General features: G+C 44.8%; 1 protein-coding gene across 3 annotated transcripts in view; it reads left to right on the top strand.

The window, feature by feature from the left end:
• Window positions 1-18,480, top strand: part of GLYR1 (glyoxylate reductase 1 homolog) — a 34,177-nt gene that overhangs the window by 676 nt on the left and 15,021 nt on the right. For all 3 annotated transcript variants that reach the window (XM_030300723.1, XM_030300722.1, XM_030300721.1), the window contains exons 2-9: window positions 465-501; window positions 1,732-1,811; window positions 10,400-10,538; window positions 11,086-11,328; window positions 16,047-16,133; window positions 17,297-17,353; window positions 18,105-18,155; window positions 18,248-18,321. In XM_030300723.1, the coding sequence (XP_030156583.1) occupies window positions 465-501; window positions 1,732-1,811; window positions 10,400-10,538; window positions 11,086-11,328; window positions 16,047-16,133; window positions 17,297-17,353; window positions 18,105-18,155; window positions 18,248-18,321 (768 nt within the window). The remainder of the gene's footprint in view (window positions 1-464; window positions 502-1,731; window positions 1,812-10,399; window positions 10,539-11,085; window positions 11,329-16,046; window positions 16,134-17,296; window positions 17,354-18,104; window positions 18,156-18,247; window positions 18,322-18,480) is intronic.

Genomic DNA, 18,480 nt, shown 5'->3' with positions numbered 1-18,480 from the left:
GACTACCGCTCGAACCAAGACTGATCGTCGCCGCTTCCCTCGAGCGACGTAGCTCTCTTCTCGACCCAGAGGAAGGTTTCCATTAGCATTTGTCAAAGTCGGGCTGGTCTCGCGGTGAATTAAACCAGACTTTGTAAGGGGAAGTCTGTGTTTACAGAGCAAACTGCCCCCCAACCCCCGTCATGGGGAGGCTCTTAGACAAGTGACTCTTGATTGGTTTTGTTGTTCTGTGTTCCTTGTCACCAAAAGAATGCACAAATCTTAGGCACTTTTGCATTCTATTTCTGAAGAGTTTGGGCTTCTTGGGCCCAGCTGTGGAAGCCAAATTAAGAACTGTTTGCCAGCTTTTGTTTTGGCACTTGAGGGTGCAGGTGGAGAGTTAGGAAAATAAATTTCGTGCTGAGTGGGTTGAAGGAGATGGACTGGCTTTTCCAGGGCAAATGCTGACTCTGTGTTTTCTCTAGGGGGAAACTCGGCCGGTATCCTCCTTGGCCAGGAAAGGTGAGTGTCTTGCTATTAATGGAAGACATCTGAAGTTGGGTGTGCGGAGGTGAGAATGTAAGATGTGTTCCCCTCAAATTTTGGCATTTAGTTAAACTGGACCTACTTTGGGGGGAAAAATATTTATTTACTTATTTACTTGTTCACGTAATGTCTGCACCCAATCTGAGGCTGGAACTCACCACCCAGAGATCAAGAGTCCCATGCTCTTCTGACTGAGTCACCCAGGCATCCCTGAACTGGACTTATTTAAATCAACACTCAGAGTTTTTCTCTTCCTACTCTCAGATTGTTTAGAAAAGGCAATATAATATAAACCAGGTTATTTAATCTGCAGTAAATGCTTATCTCTTGAATCAGAGATGGTTTTGGTGAAGTGTTTTAATCCTGGAAATCAGTTTTAATTTGAATTTAGCTTTACACTTAAATGTAACAAAAGGAGAAGAAAATAAATTCTCCAGGAAGAGAGAAATCTAAATGTAGGTTAGTGAAAAGTCAAAGTATTTTTGTCCCAACTAAGTTTAAATCTTCTTTCCATGTTACCATATGTGCTGCTCCAGTGCCTCTTTGCAGAAGTTGGCATTCCAGATTTTGCATGAGGCGATCCGTCATAGCTTTCCAAATGTTCTGTTTTTATATTCTTGCTAGGAGCCCAGGAAATGTCTTTAGACTATCTCTTTGCAATATGGCATATTCATTGCCTCGGTTGTCCTTCATTGTCATTATTACCTGTCTCAACTCTTCCTACGCAGGTTTTTTTATTTTTATTTTTTGAAGCATAATTGATACACAACGTTACAATAGTTTCAGGTGTACGAGGTATTGATTCAACAATTCTATACCCGATGCTTACCGTGAGAAGTGTAATCATCACTTGACGTTATTACTTCACAGAAGTGTTTTTAAGAACGTTCTCTGCATTTCTTCAGTGATTTAAGGGTCACATGGTTGGGGGAGTTGACATTGATGTTAGTTTTAACTGCTTTTAAAACAGGGCCATTGCAGTGAAAGGGATTTTCTGTCTACCAAACCCTACTACATGGTAGATGTATTCTAGAAGTTCCTAGAATATTTGTACATTTCCATACATCTCAGTAGATAAGTGCCAGATTTGGACATGCACTAGGCCCTGGGTTCTTTTCAAGCATATTCCTTTTCTTTTATTTCATTTTTCTTCTTACCAACTTAGAGGTACGGAAAAACCTTTTTTTCCTCCCTTTTACTCCCCAGATTGTTAATCCACCCAAAGACTTGAAGAAACCGCGTGGAAAGAAATGCTTCTTTGTGAAGTTTTTTGGAACAGAAGATCAGTGAGTAGTGCTTATCAAGAGTTTCACTTTCCCTTTGGGCATTATCCTGGATCTGAGCTACTTGCAGGAATATTCTAGGGACCCTAGTTCATTTTTACTGTAGTCTGTCAGAATGGCATATCGTTCTGGCTTCATACCTAAATACCTAAATAAAAGATGCTATTCTTAGCTCATAGAAATTGTTCTGGGGCCAATAACAATGTCAGTCAAGTGAGAAACAGGATTCACCATCTTCTTAATATGGTAATCACAATAACATAATTTTTCACATCTTTTTATCCAACTCCATAGGCAGTTCCTTTTATAAGGGCCACGTTTGGTTCTCTTTTAATGGCTGTTTATCATTGTGGTTCATGTATGAGGTATACACTGGAAACTAAAATCTTGTTTATTCTAAGAGGAGTAATTGTTTAATTCTGTTCTCATTTGTAAAACTAGATGACTTTCTCTAATATTGTAGCAGTAGAGCTTTTCTAACCAGATCTGTCCTAGAGTTGAAATCAGGACCATTCTTTTGAGATTCTTTGATAGGCAGTAGAGGTCTATCAGGGAGGGGGAAAATGGAACTTGAGTTTCCAGTGATTTAGCTTTCTCATTATTACATGGGTCTGATTACCTGGATTTAGCTAGATGGTTTGATTTAAGTAGCTGAATTTCCACTTAAGATTCTTAGAGAAAAGTTTAGCTTTGGCTTTGAAGAATGTGTGTGTGTGTGTGTGTGTGTGTGTGTGTGTGTGTGTGTGTGTGTGTGTATGTGTGTGTGTGTGTGTATGACCTAAGGAATCTAATACCAGTGGTTAAAATATACATTCCTACAAAGCAATATGTGATATTCTATAGCAAAATCTCTTATAAAGTGTTACTCTTTCTGGAGTTTATATGCTGGGTGCTTATCCCAGTTGAGAGTTTAAATGGTATGTATACCTTCACCATGCAGATCTACCCATATATTCAGCCCCTGTTTTCTGTCACAAAACAACTTAACAACCTTTTGATGACAATATTTTAAGGGAGTCACTGGCCCAGAGCTGTGAGAGCCAGAGACACTCTGCAAGCAGGAATGTTCTGGTAATGCTATTGAGTTGATGAGAAAGATTGTCCTGATGCATAAAACAAGTGCTAATTGTTCTCTTAGCAAATTTGAGTTTCTGACACCGAAGGGAACTTCTGGAGAAAAGTCAATGTTGTGGCGCTTGCTTTTCAGGAACTTAAGTAACAAGACATAAACATTTCAGATGGGAATACGTGCAGAATGAGTGATATGGGTGATTGATTATTAAAGCGTTCTAGAACAAGGAAAGAGTAGTGGAGAACAGGCAGGTCAATCAATGAAGGCTGATGGAAGAGATGGGATTAGAATCCACCTATGGAGGATGGATAGAACTGAAATAGGCAAGAAGTCAGGCATTGCAGGCAGTGGGAAGACCATGAACAACTGGGTATTAAATCGGATGTGTGGGCAGAGGGAGGCCCCCACCTGGAGTGAAGAACGGTACTTGAGAATAACCGAGGCAGTATGGTTGGTCCAATTGGTTAGCTAAACGAAGATGCACACAAGTCTGGAACAAAAGTGGAAACTCATGGAAAGTGGGGGCTTGATGAAATTACAAGAGGCTCGAAAGCCTTTGTGTTCTTACAATTTTTAAAATGTTGGAAGGTCAGAAGAATAACTTGATATTTCTGTATAACAAATACTACAGATAAGACAGAAAATTGAAGTTGAGTGTATTTCAGCACTTAACCAGGTATACAAGTGAAGCCAGTGAGAAGGATACACTTACCAAACACAAAAATAATCTAACGGTGTTGGTAGTGGTGGAGATGATACGATTTCTAACTAAAGTGTTTTGAGGGGATTCATGAGCAAGTGGATTTGGGGCAACTGTTAGCTATAATATCTTTAAGCTTTTCAGACTCCCTTGGTAGAATTCGCGTCAAAGGGGCACCTGGGTGGATCAGGCAGTTCGGCATCTGACTCTTGATTTCGGCTCAGGTCATGATGTCACAGTTTGTGAGTTCAAGCCCTGTGTTGGGCTCTGTGCTGACAGTGTGGAGCCTGCTTGGGATTGTCTCCCTCTCTTTCTGTGAGCCTCTATCTCAAAATAAATTTTTTTTGTTGTTATTTTTTAAAATGTTATTTAAAAACTATGTTACCACAGGCTAACATGTTACCTTTTTGTGGCCAGACAGTTGACAATGAAAGGAAACAAAGGGTAAGGATCTCCAAGCACTTTTGAAGGGAGAAGGGTTCTTAGTGATCAGTGATCAGCAAATGTTATTTAGTGTCTTTACGTTATCTGAAGGTGAAGTGTCCAGACCATTGGGTACCAGGGAATTACTTTGGGGAAAGTATTTGGAGTTTGGATTTGATGCTGGCCTACTCTGCCTTCACATGCCAGTTGTACCTGCCCTACAATTTGGGCAAGCTGTTTTCACCTTTCCAAGCCTTTGTGTCCTTGCCCACACGTGGGGGTGATGCTACCTACCTTGCAGTCACGAAGGAGAAGGAGCGGCACTTGCTCATAGTGTGGTTTGGCATACGGCAAGTGTTTAGTAAGCTTCAGGTCAGGGTAGAGATGTGTTACAAGAGACAAGCTGGTAAAAAGTGGGTGGCTTTAAGTAAGGGAAACTTAACTGAGAGAGAATCTATTTGAAAAGAAAGGCATCTAAGAGTTGGAAATTCCTAAGGACTTCAGCCAGGTCTCTTCTTTTGGTCAAAAGGCTTCGAGCACAAAACAGTAAGTTTGCCTTGCCAGGAGTACTGTGTGCAGTGCAGTCCATGCTCCCAAAGGGATCTGATGGATCTCATCAAGATCAGAAAAGGGGACCAAATCAGATCAAAGAGTAGGATTCTTTAATTCGAAAAAGCAAAGTCTGAAAAAGAGCACAATCAGAATTGATCAAATGATGAATGGCCTTAAGGAGGTAAACCCTGTTGTGTTCATCAATCATCAGACATTTCAACAAAGGGCAGTGTGAGTAGAACAAGTGTTGTGGTGACTTGTGTTTAGGGCATGCATAAGGAGCGCTGTTGGAAACAGACATTTGAGAAGTGGTTTAGACAGGAAGTACGAGTGGATTTTTAGAGATGAGAACTGCTTTGTACAGGGCAGGGCCATAAGTGGCTCCAGAAGAAATTGGGCTCTATCTACCTCACCTTTAATGCTTGATGTCAGGGAGAGGTCCATATTCTCTTGGCACAACCTGGGCTAGAGACTCTGTTGGTTACTGGGCCTGACTTCGGTGGATAGGGTCTGACCCCATGGTGCTGTTCCTAAATTCCTAAAGAGTAATAGGATTCAGTCAGCGATGTTCAGTTTCAAAACTGACATACTACATATGGGAAAAAATATTCATGGATAAGGTTGTTTGTTGTTTTTTTTTTTTATATTAGCGAGGATTTTTATTAAAGAATAAGAAGGGTAGCCCCTTAAACCAAGATTTCAATCTTTTAGAAAACTAATTTCTCTCTCTCCCTACTTCTGTCAAAACATCTAACAAATTGTGTTGACATGCCATTAGAAAGAGAGGACCAGACCTTCCTGACCAGCCTCCCTGTAAGGGGAAGGACTTAGTAAGATGGTAGGTTCAGCTCTCTGAGCCTGGATGGCCACTATGGGAATTACCTGTGGTCGCTTTCTGTTTCACGGAAATACAGAAGGAGGAATACCTTCAGCATTAACGTTGACAACTCCACCAGGTGACCACTCCCAAAGATGAAGTCTCAGGCCTGTGAGGCCCACCCTGGACAGATGGTTGCCCATCAAAATAGAAACCGAGCTCAGGGTTTAAAAATTCCATCAGCCGCCATGGATGGCAGAATGGAGGGAGCTCATTTAGTTTGTGGGTACTCAAAAACCCCCAGAAACAAACAGTTCAGGAGAATACTGCCAGCAAAAGTGGGTAGATCCCAAATGACCACCTGTGAGTTTCTGTGGCAGTTTTCGTATCTGAACCTACAACAGCCCTTTCAAGAAACGAATAGGATATTTGTTCTGGTTCTCTCTTTTTAACAGACATAGATACTGAGAGGCAGGACATTTGTGGAGTTAAGTGATAAGATGTCCAGGATCCCAACCTGAGGTACTTTTTACATCAAGCCAGATATAAGGTATGAAGTGTGTGAGTATGAAAGTAAGTTTTGGAGAAAAACCCATAGCTGGTCATTAAAAGCGTAGCATATTGGAACTATCTGAGCATCCCTTTTTCTTTTCGCCTGGCACCTGATTGGTCCACTTTCCCTACATCCAACACTGTGTCATAGTTGGAGAACGGAGCCAAGAGGATAGTGAGTGCTCTGCTCCGGGTATCACTTGGACTGAGCCGGCACTGTCCCTCTGCCAGGGCTGGACAGTCCCTATCCTAGAGAGCATTGAGTAGATTTTCCTCTCCCAGCACCAGCATCCATCCTGCAGGTGACTCCCTTCGTGGCTGAGACAGTCGACTCCAGGAGCAGGTGTCATGCACCAGAATTAAAGAGTCTGGCACAAAAGAAGCATCTGGCCATACTGGCATGGGCAGCGCAGCTTGAAAGCCTCATCTAGCATTTGGGAATGTTGTCAAGGTTTGAAAACAGAATCTTCTAAATCTGTCTTATCTGCAAGTCTCTGTTGATGTTTGTATGATAAGCGTTACTTGAAATTAACTGAGGAGCTGTAACTTTCTTTGTGGGTTTTTTTTTTTGTTGTTGTTTGTTTCCTTTCTTTGTGATTTCGGAGCAACTTAGGCTTGGACCTGTAACAGCTACCAGTCACCCTCAGCCTCTTTCATTGGCGTAAGGTGTTTGGGGGGAAAGCACAGAACTGGTTTTTCGGTACTACACACCCAACCAGATGGAGAAGCAGACCCACGTCTTCTGACCCCATCTTTGTTCTCAATTTGGACTGTGCTCACCATGTACCTGTTCTCTCTCTCCACCCCTACTCCCACCCAAGTCATCGTGTCTTGCAAAGTCTGAGACACATATGTGAGAGTTTTGGAGATTGGTCCTAGAGCAACATGTTTAATGTGATATCTACATGATGTGGTTTTAACTTAAGAGTAAAGCAGGTCAGAATTACAGAAGTTTTTGAAAACGTGAGGTGTTTAAATTCATTTTCAATGGAGCGTGTTATCTGAGGGTGGCTTGTAGTGGAAGGTTTATATTTGCAAATGAAAAGAATTTATAGGAGGCGTATCAGAATACCAGGGTAAGTTTGCTGCTCCTGGCCGTGGTACAGGTACAGTGACAGTTACACCTGCAACCAGGCAGTAGCTACCTACCTGAGCAAACCTACAAACAAGGAAATTGTGGGGGAAACCCCCTGAGTAAAGTAGCCAATATTTTATAGTAGTGACCTTTATTATTGATTTGTTTTTTTAAGGTAATACATGATTAGGGAGACTGGGTGGCTAAGTCTGTTATGTGTCTGACTTTTGGTTTCGGCTCAGGTCATGCTGTCACAGTTCCTGAGTTCAAGCCCCGTGGCGGGCTCTGTGCTGCTGGTGCAGAGCCTGCTTGGGATTCTCTCTCTCCATCAAAATAAATAAACTTAAAAAAAAAAGATAATACATGTTTATGGTTCCCCCGCAAAATCGAGCTATAAACTGTGAAAGGGTTCCATTCATCTCCATCCCTCAGCCACCCAGTTATCAGCCTGTGAGCATCCAGTTATAGTAGTTTCTTATGGCATGTCCCTCCAGAAGTACTGTGTGCAGAATCAAGAGGTTACAGATTCCTTTTTCCTTATTTTTACGTAAGTGATAGCATACTACACACAGTGCTGTGCCCCTTGGTTTTTCCACTTAGCCGCATGTCTTAAGAGACTTTCTGTTTTGTTCTTAGTAATGACCTCACTGATTGCCCTACAAACAACGTAATTAACTTCTTTGTATATAAAAAGCGAAGGCCTGTACTTGACACACCACTTGACTAAGCTTGATTTTTCTGACTTCCAGCCTATAAGCAAATCAGGCAGAAAAGGTCCTGCTCCATCTAGGCATTGGGAGGATGATGGGAAAGAAATCACAAGTCATAGCTTATGTCACAGAAACAGAAGTCTCTTAAAAATAAACGGGCACCTGGGTGGCTCAGTCAGTTAAGCCTCCAACTCTTGATTTTGGCTCAGGTCATGATCTTGCGGTTCATGAGTTTGAGGCCCACATCAGGCTCGATGCTGAAAGCACAGAGCCTGCTTGAGATTCTCTCTCCCCTCTCTCTGCCCTTCCCCTCCCTCTCTCAAAAATAAATAAACATGAAAAATAATAATAAATACGTACAGACAACAGCAACAACCACAAAGGGCCACCAAAGCCTGACAACATTTAACCAAGAGGCCAGCGTTTCAGCCCCTCTGAATGTGCCAGGAAGGCATCATTTCCTCAGTGATTATTTCTTGAGCACTAGTTGCATGCCAAGCCCAGCTGATGGGCCTCAGTGTATTGGAGAATGGCACATTATTGAAGTTCCAGCTGAAAAGCATACTCTTTAAGGAGAGAGGGTTTTGCAATACAGCCTTTAGAGAAAAAACTCTATTCAGATGACTAAAGTGATTTCAATTTGGCTTGCTTTCAAGAGGTAATCCTCGTAGGGCTCTGGTGAGCTGGAGTTTTATTTACGGTTTCTCTGATGGGACACAACGCTTCAACAACAGACTAATTTCTTAACTAGATTAATATTTCTTGCATTTATTTTCTTGAAGTCATGTTTATACTCTCCATTCATTTAGCAAACCATTTTCACTTTCAAAAATGGTCAGGAAATTTTCATTTTAGTGTTCAAATGCCAGTCTTCAGGATGAATGGAATTTTCACCATACCATTCTGGCAGAAATCAGTAATCCACTTAAAATGCTTCAATGAAAAAAATAGGCATAGGTTATTGGTGCTTCCTCCAGATGTCCTTACCTCTCCATTTCTGTGAATTGGAGGTTCATGCGGGGTAGGGGGAGGCAGGGATTAGGATGCCTGGAGCATACTGTCTTATCTCAAGGGGCTCCATAAAAACCACCCCATTGGTCTTACATCGGAACTTGTGTAGGTCTCAGCTTCTAACCTGAGGCTTGGAGAAGGAAGAGGCATGTCCAGAGCACAGAGGCTCTTTAAGCTTATCACTGACACTTGTGTCATCTCAGTATGACAGTTTAACCTGCTTTTCAGGGCTTGTCTAGCTTTGCATCTGCTCTATCCTTAGAAACCCTAAAAGGGGGGGAGAAGCAGGAGGGTCTATTCAGTGGTTTATTTGCTAGGTAAAGTAAGGGCAAAATTTAATTCCATTTTTCCTCCCCATAGTTTAGACCAATTGGCTCTATCATGTCAACTTTCAGACTTTAAGTTGAGTTGGTCACTGGAAGGTATCTGCTTATCTCACCTGGTTGGAGCTCTATACAGCAAAACCGTGTCTGAGTCCTTGTTTATCGTTCCATTCTCTGTGGGTTTGGCCATAGATATCCTGCTTAGTCCTGATTTGCTGCCATATTTGCAGGCTGATGGCCCGACAGCTATTGTGTTTGTACAGGTCTATTGTCACAGTTATTAACATGACCCTCAAAGCATAGGTGGCTGTTGGTGTGTTGGTCACACTATTTTTATGTACAGAGGTAGCCCTTTTACTGTTGCTAGTGAATATTCTCTAGCTTTCGGTAAAGGAGAGGCCCCTAAGTCAGAGTGATAGCTTAGTTTCTCCTTAACCCAACCTACTTTTTCAGAAGGTTATACCATGAAACCTATGAGCATTACACAGAAGAAACATTTAAGTTACTATTACCTCGCCAAGCCCATAAAAATCATTTCCTTTGTGCTTGGAAGCTGAATGTCATCTAGGGAAACCACAGGAAAGCCAGCCGGGACAGATTTGTTCAGGTTAGTGTGGCAGGCTAGATATTCCAGAAGTGACGATAGATGGCTTTTTTACTTTCATGTGCTTTATGTTGATGGTGGGAATTAAAAATTAAATATCATAAGGGTATGTTCTGCCTTTAATCACGAGCAAAATCTGGTCTCTAAAGACCTCTTGTTACGAATGCTGCCCTCATTCCAAATCACATGTCACACATTTTGTGTGGTTTAGCAGCCATGGACACTGTCATTTATGAACAGGTACCTGTAAGAGCAGCAAATTCCAGATGCTGCATTTCTTTAGCCTTGGGAGCATCGCTGATTCTCAGCTGATGGGCAGGTTGTCGTTCTGGTGTGAGTGTCGACTGGGTGGTGATGTCGCTGTGGTTGATATTGCTTCCTGATGCTCTGTGATGAGAATGGAAGAACATCTCCGGGCCACCTCTGCCCTCCACCAGTGGCAGGCAGTGTGTGGTTCAGTGTGGTAGGCTGGTGAACAAGAGTGCACATAAATAACCTGCAGTTTTGTGTGGAGGATGTTCTGGTTTTGTTTGTGGTGGTGGTTGTGCTTGACTTGTTTCAGGAAACTTGCTTTTATAACACCCCAAGAGTTTGGGGTGGTCGATAACTTGTTTTAAAAAAAAAAAATGGCAGGCCTGTTTCAAAGTCCAGTTAAACCAAACCGATATCTGCATTCTGTTGAGATGAGGTATTTGATACTTTCTGGCATAGGCATTGTGGATCATATGCTTTCTGTGTGTGTTTTCTGCTAGTGCCTGGATCAAAGTGGAACAGCTAAAGCCATACCATGCGCACAAGGAGGAAATGATAAAGATTAACAAGGGAAAACGGTTCCAGCAAGCTGTGGATGCCGTTGAAGAGTTCCTCCGGAGAGCCAAAGGGAAAGACCAGGTGAGAGACTGATTCTCGCTTTATGCCAACATCAGACTGGTTGTTTTGGCATAGTAACTGACAGATGAACTGTTGCCCAAACCCAAAGCTCTATTCTTACGAAACGCCAGTGGAGAGAACACCACTTTGTTTCTAAGGTATCCTTGTTTTGCCAATCACCTTGAAACTCCATGCATGCGGCTGAGTTTTCTGAAATAGATTGCTGCTTTTAGGAAAGTCACTTGGACTCAGGAGAAGAATCTCAGCTTTTAAGTATTTTAAGCCATTTCTCTCTTCTTTTATATCCTAAAGATTAGGGCTTAGCTTCTAGGATATATCCACTGCCTGGGTGTAAATCCCACTTAGCTTTGGGACTATAGGCAAGTGATAACGATTTTTTTATCTGCTTCTCCAAATATCAATGGGAGCAATAGCAGAATCTATTTCGTAGGATAGTTGTGCGGATAGCCCATGTAAAGTGCTTCTCATAAGGTGTGGCTGGTGTAAATGGCAGTGGTGATGGCAGTGGCTGCTTGGGTGGCTATCATGATTATTATTAAACTTTCAGACATCGTCCCACAATTCTGCTGATGACAAGAATCGGCGTAATTCCAGTGAGGAGAGAAGTAGGCCAAACTCAGGTGATGAGAAGCGGAAGCTTAGCCTGTCTGAAGGGAAGGTGAAGAAGAACATGGGAGAAGGAAAGAAGAGGGTGTCTTCAGGCTCTTCAGAGAGAGGCTCCAAGTCCCCTCTGAAAAGAGCCCAAGAGCAGAGTCCCCGGAAACGGGGTCGGCCCCCAAAGGATGAGAAGGTTTGTTTTATTTCTGCAGCTTCTGGGATTAGTGACTTCCTTCTGTCTGTGGCAGAGTTGAGCTCCACAGTGTGCCTCAGCTCACTGAGTGGACACAGAGACCCATGCTAAGTGCTGCCCTAAAGCGTCCTGCAGACCAGGGGAGGGACACAGCCTGGATGCACAGGCGTGAAATACGCGCAAAAGTCAGCGAAAGGTGTCGCATTCAACCAGGCGGTCAAGGCAGGAGAACAGTCCACCTCGGCCAGCCTGCAAGGGCTGGCACTGGACGGGGCTTAGGAAGAAAGAGGGGAAGTCATTCCAGAGACAAAGGGCATAGCCCACATGGGGCTTGATGTTGGTGTGGATATTCTCATTATAGGTAGGGGACAGGGGAGAGAGCAGAGAGATAAAAGTGGGTTGTCCCTGGATTGTGGAGGGCCTTGAGGTCTACTAAAGCAGTAGTTACTGTCATGGAATCAGGGGGCCATGAACGTGTCTGAGCTGGGTGTCAGTGTGGCAGCGTGCTCCAGGCTGTGTGTTAGCAGTGGTGGAGGCCAGAGAAGAAAGGCTAAAGCCGGTTGGAAAGTTAAACCCAGGTGTGCATTTATCGAGAGCTATCTTGATAGCAAATGCTGAAAAGAACTGCCTGAGAGGCACTTAAGAGGAAGGGCTCATAAGATTTAGCAACCGGATACATAGGGTTGAGTGAGGAAAGGGAATGGGAAAGGATTTCAGGTGTTTGCCTGGGAAATGGTGATGCCCTTCTCAAGAGCAGAAGAGTCAGGAGTAGGGCTGGCTCTTGGAGCAAGAGGACTTGGTTCTGTTTTGAGTGTGATGAATCAGAAATGATGCTGAGACCGTCGAGGAACCCTGGAGTAATGTCAGGATGGAACACAGATGTGGAAGGTGAATATGTAGGTGTGTATTGGTGAGGCCTGGCGGGATCTGTCTTCAAGGAAAGTAAGGAGAGAAGGACAGAAGTCTGCTTTGCAGTGAGATTGTCCATAGGTCAGAGTTGCGAGGGGTCGGAGGAGCCTCATACTGAAGTGAAACAGAAATAATGTACCTTCCACCTTCCTGAAAAGATTTGGGTCAAGTCTTGAAAGCCAAGGAAAGAGAATTCGAGGAGGTAGTCTGTCAAAACACAGGGGAGGATTGTTAGAGCACAGTCGAGGGGACAAGAGCCAGATGTCTGGCAGAAACAGTTGGGTGATAAGGCCATGATGAAACACCAGACATCATCAGATCAAGGCATGCAAATTCAGACACCAGCGAGACCAGACAGGTAATAGAAGGAAGCCAGGGGAGCTGGCAGAGGGTCCACATCCCCGATCTGCCTCCGTGCTGAGAGCATGAGGTGTGGCAGCTGGCTCTCTGGGGAGGTCATGCTCCATCCATGGGGTTCCAGCCAACTTTTGCCAAATTGTCTGCTTTTTCTCAAGAGAAGCTGAAAATACAGATTTTTATGTGAAACATTCCAGTTTTACATGTTACAAACCAGTTTAAAATTTTAAAATACATTTAGGTCCAAAGGAACATCTCGGGGCTAGACTGAGCCCGTGGGCTGCTACTCGGTGACCTCTGCATCACAGAGGGTGCTTCTTGCTGTCAAATAACCTGTGATTGAGAGTAGAGAGAGTGACTGGCGGTTGTGCCAGCCCTGGCTGACGGTGAGCACAGGGAACCACTAGCCAAAGGTGGAGAAGGTTTAGGAAGCTAGCTGTGGTGCATGAAGACCTTTTTAGGGGGTGTGATCTAATTTGGTCCAATTAGATTGATTTTCTGGGGATCCAGAGGAATCTGAACTGTCGGGTTTTATACTGTTCTCCGAATTCCTGTTTTCTGCTTTCTAAAGCTATGGAGCCTGCCAATTCCTGTGCTAGCCCTGGACAGAAACAACTTCTCTTTGGATCAAGGGAAGTGTACAGGAGAGGTTAGGAGGAGGTCTCAGGCTGGCCTTGAGTCAGAGCTGTGACTCTAACTGGTGCCGCTGTGTGACCTTGGCCAGCTACCTTTGCTTTGCTTTCCTGGTCTGATCATGATACCCTTCCCCCCACTTTGTTATAAGAAGGAAATGAGCAAAAAAGAGCAGAGTACCTAGAGGAGCGTGTGCAGTGCACTCACATTTGGTCACCAGCTTTACCTTTGTCAGTGGCCCGTTGTACAGTGAGAGCATAGTGGTTTTAGCTGAACCAGAGGCCACCGCTGGCTTACTGCAGAGACTCTTCTCACAGGCTCCCAGGGAAGAGCAGTTTGCCCTTGAGTCTGAATTATTAATCAGGGGTAGTAACACTGCTGCTGGCTGTTCTCCGAGCCAGGTCCTCAGCCAAGGGCTCTGCCTACTATTTACCTTTAGCAGAGTCCTTTCTGCAGCTTCCTTGCTTGGCCCAGCCTCTAGTAAAGGATTTGTCAGCCTGGAGAGGAAGGAGCCATGGCTAGTGGTGCAGGGCAGACACAGCTGTTTTAGTTGGGACTGTTGGTCTTAATCAAGCACCTTCAGGGATGTAGAGAAAATGGGCTTGGAATTTTGGTACATCTTCTGATCTAATAGGTCTTATACTTTAAAAAAGAGTGTGTGTTGCTACACAATTGTCATTTGGCTGTCAGACCTGTTTCTGAAACAGCAGTAGCCTAGGCTGATAACTGGGCAAAGCCCTGGATGTTGGCTGTTCTGAGCCGTAATCCCCAGCCCCATGAGGATTAGTGGAAAAGGCTGACCTTGACGGTGGAGGTGTCGGTTACGTGTACACAGGGGAAGGCTGGGTTCATGCCTAGACTCTGGCATGAGAGGTGTGCTCTCTCCTCTCTCAGGGGCTCTTATTTCTGAGTCCCAAGCCGAGAAGTAAAACTGCAGCTCTAGGCACACACGAGCCTGGCAGAACCGTCAGTCCTGTGGCTCCTAAAATCCCTGAGTAGTGCAGAGAGTGATGATTTGGGAGTCGGGGCCTCTGGTTGGTGCCAGGTAGAGAGTCAGTGCGCTCCACCTCACCGTCCTTCTGGGGCCTGAGGCAGGTCACTGGAGCTGTGTTGCCCCTACCCACAGGGGACAGACGTGGAACGTGTCCATCACGGCGGCACTTTCTTTGGACAGTATTGCACTAGGCCTCTTTTTTCCCCAGAGCTCTTCATTCAGCAGATGTTGTGCAGCTCCACCACAGGCCAGGTGTCTAGAGATAAAGCAGCATGATAGTTAGACAAGGCCTCTCTCTTGTTCACTTCTTCCACAGTGAACATCTTCTCTCTGCCAGACATGGCTCCCAGCGAGGGGTACAAGGTAAACAAAATTGGAAAAGGTCTTGCTTTCATAGAATTTACTCATAATCACATCAGCATCATGTTCTAATGGGGGAGGACAGAGAGGTCAGGGAAAGCATCCCGATAAGGTGACACTTCAGCAGAAATCTAAAGTGAGCATGTGAGCCAAGCACGTAACTGTTGGAAGGGCATTCCCAGTAGTGCACAGGTACCGGGGCAGGCATATCCTTGGTGTGTTTCGAGAATGGGTGGCAGGCCAAGGAGGTGCCAGTGAGTTGGAAAGTGGTGAGGGGGTAGAAAATAATAGGACACGAGGTCAGGGATTAGTGTGGAGTGGGGTTGTAAAACTTGTAGCGCCCCATGGTAATAAAGCTTTTAGCCTGACTGTGTGAGACCAGATGTCAGTTTTCGGCAGAGGAGTGAGATGCTTCATTCTGGCTGCTGTGTACAGTCCACACTGCAGGGTTTCAGACCAGCAGCAGAGAGATCCGTTTTGCTGCTGTCCAAGTGACAGGTGATGGCGGCCTGAGCGTGGGTGTAAGCAGTGGGGCAGTAAGGAGGGGTTGCAGATCCCCAGTTGTAAAGCCATAATCGTTGCCAAGAGATAAGAGGAAAGAGGAGGCAGGATCAAGAAGGAGTACAAAGATCTCAGCCTGACAGAACGGAGCTGCTTTTCTAAGATTGCGAAGACATTGTAAGGAGCTGCTTGGGCAGGAGATCCAGAGATCAGCAGGCCAAGAATCCCATTAGATACCAAGTAGAAATGTCAGGGGGCCACTGTGGCCGGAAGATCACACATGTGGAAAGTGAGTGTGAGGTAAACTCAGTGGTGGAAAGGGTGAGAGCACAGCAGGTGTGAAGCTGAAGCAGCACCTCTGCCCAGGATGAGTGTGGGCCAGACTGTTGGTTGAGGAGGCGCACCCCATTCCACTGGGTCCTGCCCTTGCATCAGCCTGGGGAAGGAGTGGAACTCTTGGCCCCCAGTTGCCCTGGGTTTGAAGTCTGGCTTTGTCATTTAGTAGCTAAAACGTTGGGCACATTTCCTCATCAGCACCATGTGGTTTTCTCAGTCTTTTCGAGATGCAGTGGATTCCTTCTAAAGCTGGTACTGTTTTCTGAATGTTCGTTACTGGCCATAAGGAAATCTTCCCTGTGACTTGCTGATAACACTGCACACCATAGTTGAGTTTTCCAGTGATATCTGTCCTCGTGAAATTTGGGCACAAGAAAATATTTTGTTATCTCAACAGAGAAGAAAGGCTCACTCCCTGTCAATGGGAACTTGCCTGGTTCCCTGCAATGGACAGTCAGAACCGTGCCTGGGGACTGACGCTGAGACCATGGAGCTGGGTAGGGGTTTAGTTTAAGGTGGCATGTGACTAAAGGAAGCAGAGCAGTGAAGAAGTGCTTCCCAATTTGGGGCAGGAAGACATCTACTGAGGTTGCCACAGTGTCTTGACCATCTGCCTTTCCCTCTGTAGGATCTCACCATCCCTGAGTCTAGTACCGTGAAGGGGGTGATGGCTGGACCGATGGCCGCGTTTAAATGGCAGCCAACTGTGAGCGAGGTAACGCCCCCCCCCCCCCCACAGGCCAAGATAAGCCTGGCCTCCAAGCTAGTTTCCTGACCTGTGTGAGGCACTTGTCCTTTCCCCCTTTTTTAAATGGCCAGACAGTTCCGAGATGTATGATGGGGAAATTGCAAGTCTCCACCCTTGGGGGTGCTCACTGTCAGGTTTGCTGCAACTTCTTTTTTTTTTTTTTTTTTTTTTTTTTTTTTAATTTTTTTTTTCAACATTTATTTATTTTTGGGACAGAGAGAGACAGAGCATGAACGGGGGAGAGGCAGAGAGAGAGGGAGACACAGAATCGGAAACGGGCTCCAGGCTCTGAGCCATCAGCCCAGAGCCCGACGCGGGGCTCGAACTCCCGGACCACGAGATCGTGACCTGGCTGAAGTCGGACGCTTAACCGACTGCGCCACCCAGGCGCCCCTGATGCAACTTCTTCCAGACCCTTTAGTACACCCCCCCAACTCAGCCATCATTTATAGAATTACAGACCCACATGGGGTTTTTATTGTTGGAAATAGGGTTGGTTTTAACAAATGTGAGATTGGCCCACACATTTTTTTCACTTGATGCTTTATAGACAATCTTTCACTGCAACTCTGCTATTCAGTAGCTGCACATTGTTTCATCCTTGGAAAGGATGCCCTCATCTCCTGTTGAGCCTAATTGTGAAAAAGCCCTTGAAAGGCCTGCACTCATTGCCACTGTGTTTCTGTTTATATTGATCCTCCGTGAGACGAGACACTCGAGGGGCTGGCACCAGACACAAGTAGGCTGAAACCCTAAAATTGGAAGAGTCCTGAGAATTGATTTGGCCCTGTCTGCTGGGTTATCCAAAGGGACTGGTGAATGCTGTTTTAAAAATAGCATTGTGCCTCTCAAATATTTTCCTACAGTGTTATTGGAATAATTTGTATACCATCCTGACAGAATTGTCTCTCCTTTTCCACTTGTAGTCAGTTTCCCTCTAGCTGAAACAGGGGTCCTTTGTAAAAAGGCTTTAACCAACAGTGGGAAAGTGCTTCCAGGCCATCGTATAGTCGAGACCAGTTCCCGAAGGGGTTTCAGCCAGAGAAGAGTCAAGTTACCAGGCAGTTAACCATGCAAGGTGATCTCTGGTGGGAAATAGCTTGTTTTATTTCATCATTTTCTGGTTTTAGCCTGTGAAAGATGCAGACCCTCATTTCCATCATTTCCTGCTCAGCCAAACTGAGAAGGTGAGTTGACCTTTGACATTGTTGATCCTTGGTCAGGGGCTGGCCTAAGGGGACAGTGTGGCTCCACAGCTCCCTACTAATCTGAAAAGTCAGGCTCTGCCTGTACCACTGCCCAGAGCAACGAGTTAAAAAGTCACATAGAGACTCACTCATGAATTAGGTGTTATTAAAATTAAACGTAAACCAAAAAATAAAAAACATTTTAGACTCAGCAGCTGTGTGGTTGAGACATTTGTGGTTACCTTCAGAGTCAAGGGCAGAAGCCAGACCTCATGAGCTGTCAGCACCCGTCAGGTAGCCCACACTGTTGGGTGGGCACATTCTCAGGTTTAACTGGGGAGACCATCTCTCTGGACCATTGGGTTGTGGAGGGAAAGCTTCCCAGAGTATCTGCAAGGCCATGAGTTAGTCTGAGTCTTGATGGGACCTGATAGGCTATGGCTTTGGAGTTGGACAGATGTGGGTTCCAAGCCTAGTTACACTGGCTAGCTTTGTAATTCTGGGCACATGACTTAATACATCTGATCCTTAATGTCATCAGCAGTAAAAGCACCTTGCAGAGTTGTGTAGATAATTGAATGAGGTAATGTGTGTTCACTTTCTAATGTGTTACTTGGAAATCAATAAAGTCGAACAGCAAATAAGTTTTCAGTGTTAATGCCACATTTTAGGCCAAACTTCTTAAGCAATTTATAACGAAGACCAGTTAAGCATTCGGTTTAATAAATGGTTTTTTTCCCTCGTTTATTAGCCAGCTGTCTGTTACCAAGCAATCACAAAGAAGTTGAAAATATGTGAAGAGGTACGTAGGTTCCATATTACCCTATTTTTTTCTTCCACTGGGGCCCTTGCCGTGGGCAGACTGACCTGATGATTTGTGCTTCCTTTCCCTAGGAAACCGGGTCCACCTCCATCCAGGCAGCAGACAGCACAGCCGTGAATGGCAGCATCACACCCACAGACAAAAAGTAAGACCTTTGATGAAAACGCTTCTTATGATTCTAGTTCTGTTAGGGAGTTGGGGATGACTCTTTAAGGGGGCTCTTTACGGGTTGTATCCCAGCCATTGCTAGGATTGAGTGGAAAGAGGGGGAAGGTCGTAACTTTTAATGACATTGTTTTTTTGC

Source organism: Lynx canadensis, chromosome E3 (genome assembly GCF_007474595.2).
Source record: "Lynx canadensis isolate LIC74 chromosome E3, mLynCan4.pri.v2, whole genome shotgun sequence".
NCBI classification, from domain to species: Eukaryota; Metazoa; Chordata; class Mammalia; order Carnivora; family Felidae; genus Lynx; species Lynx canadensis.
The sequence above is the reverse complement of the archived record's forward strand: the minus strand, read 5'-3'. Positions and strand labels throughout refer to the sequence as shown.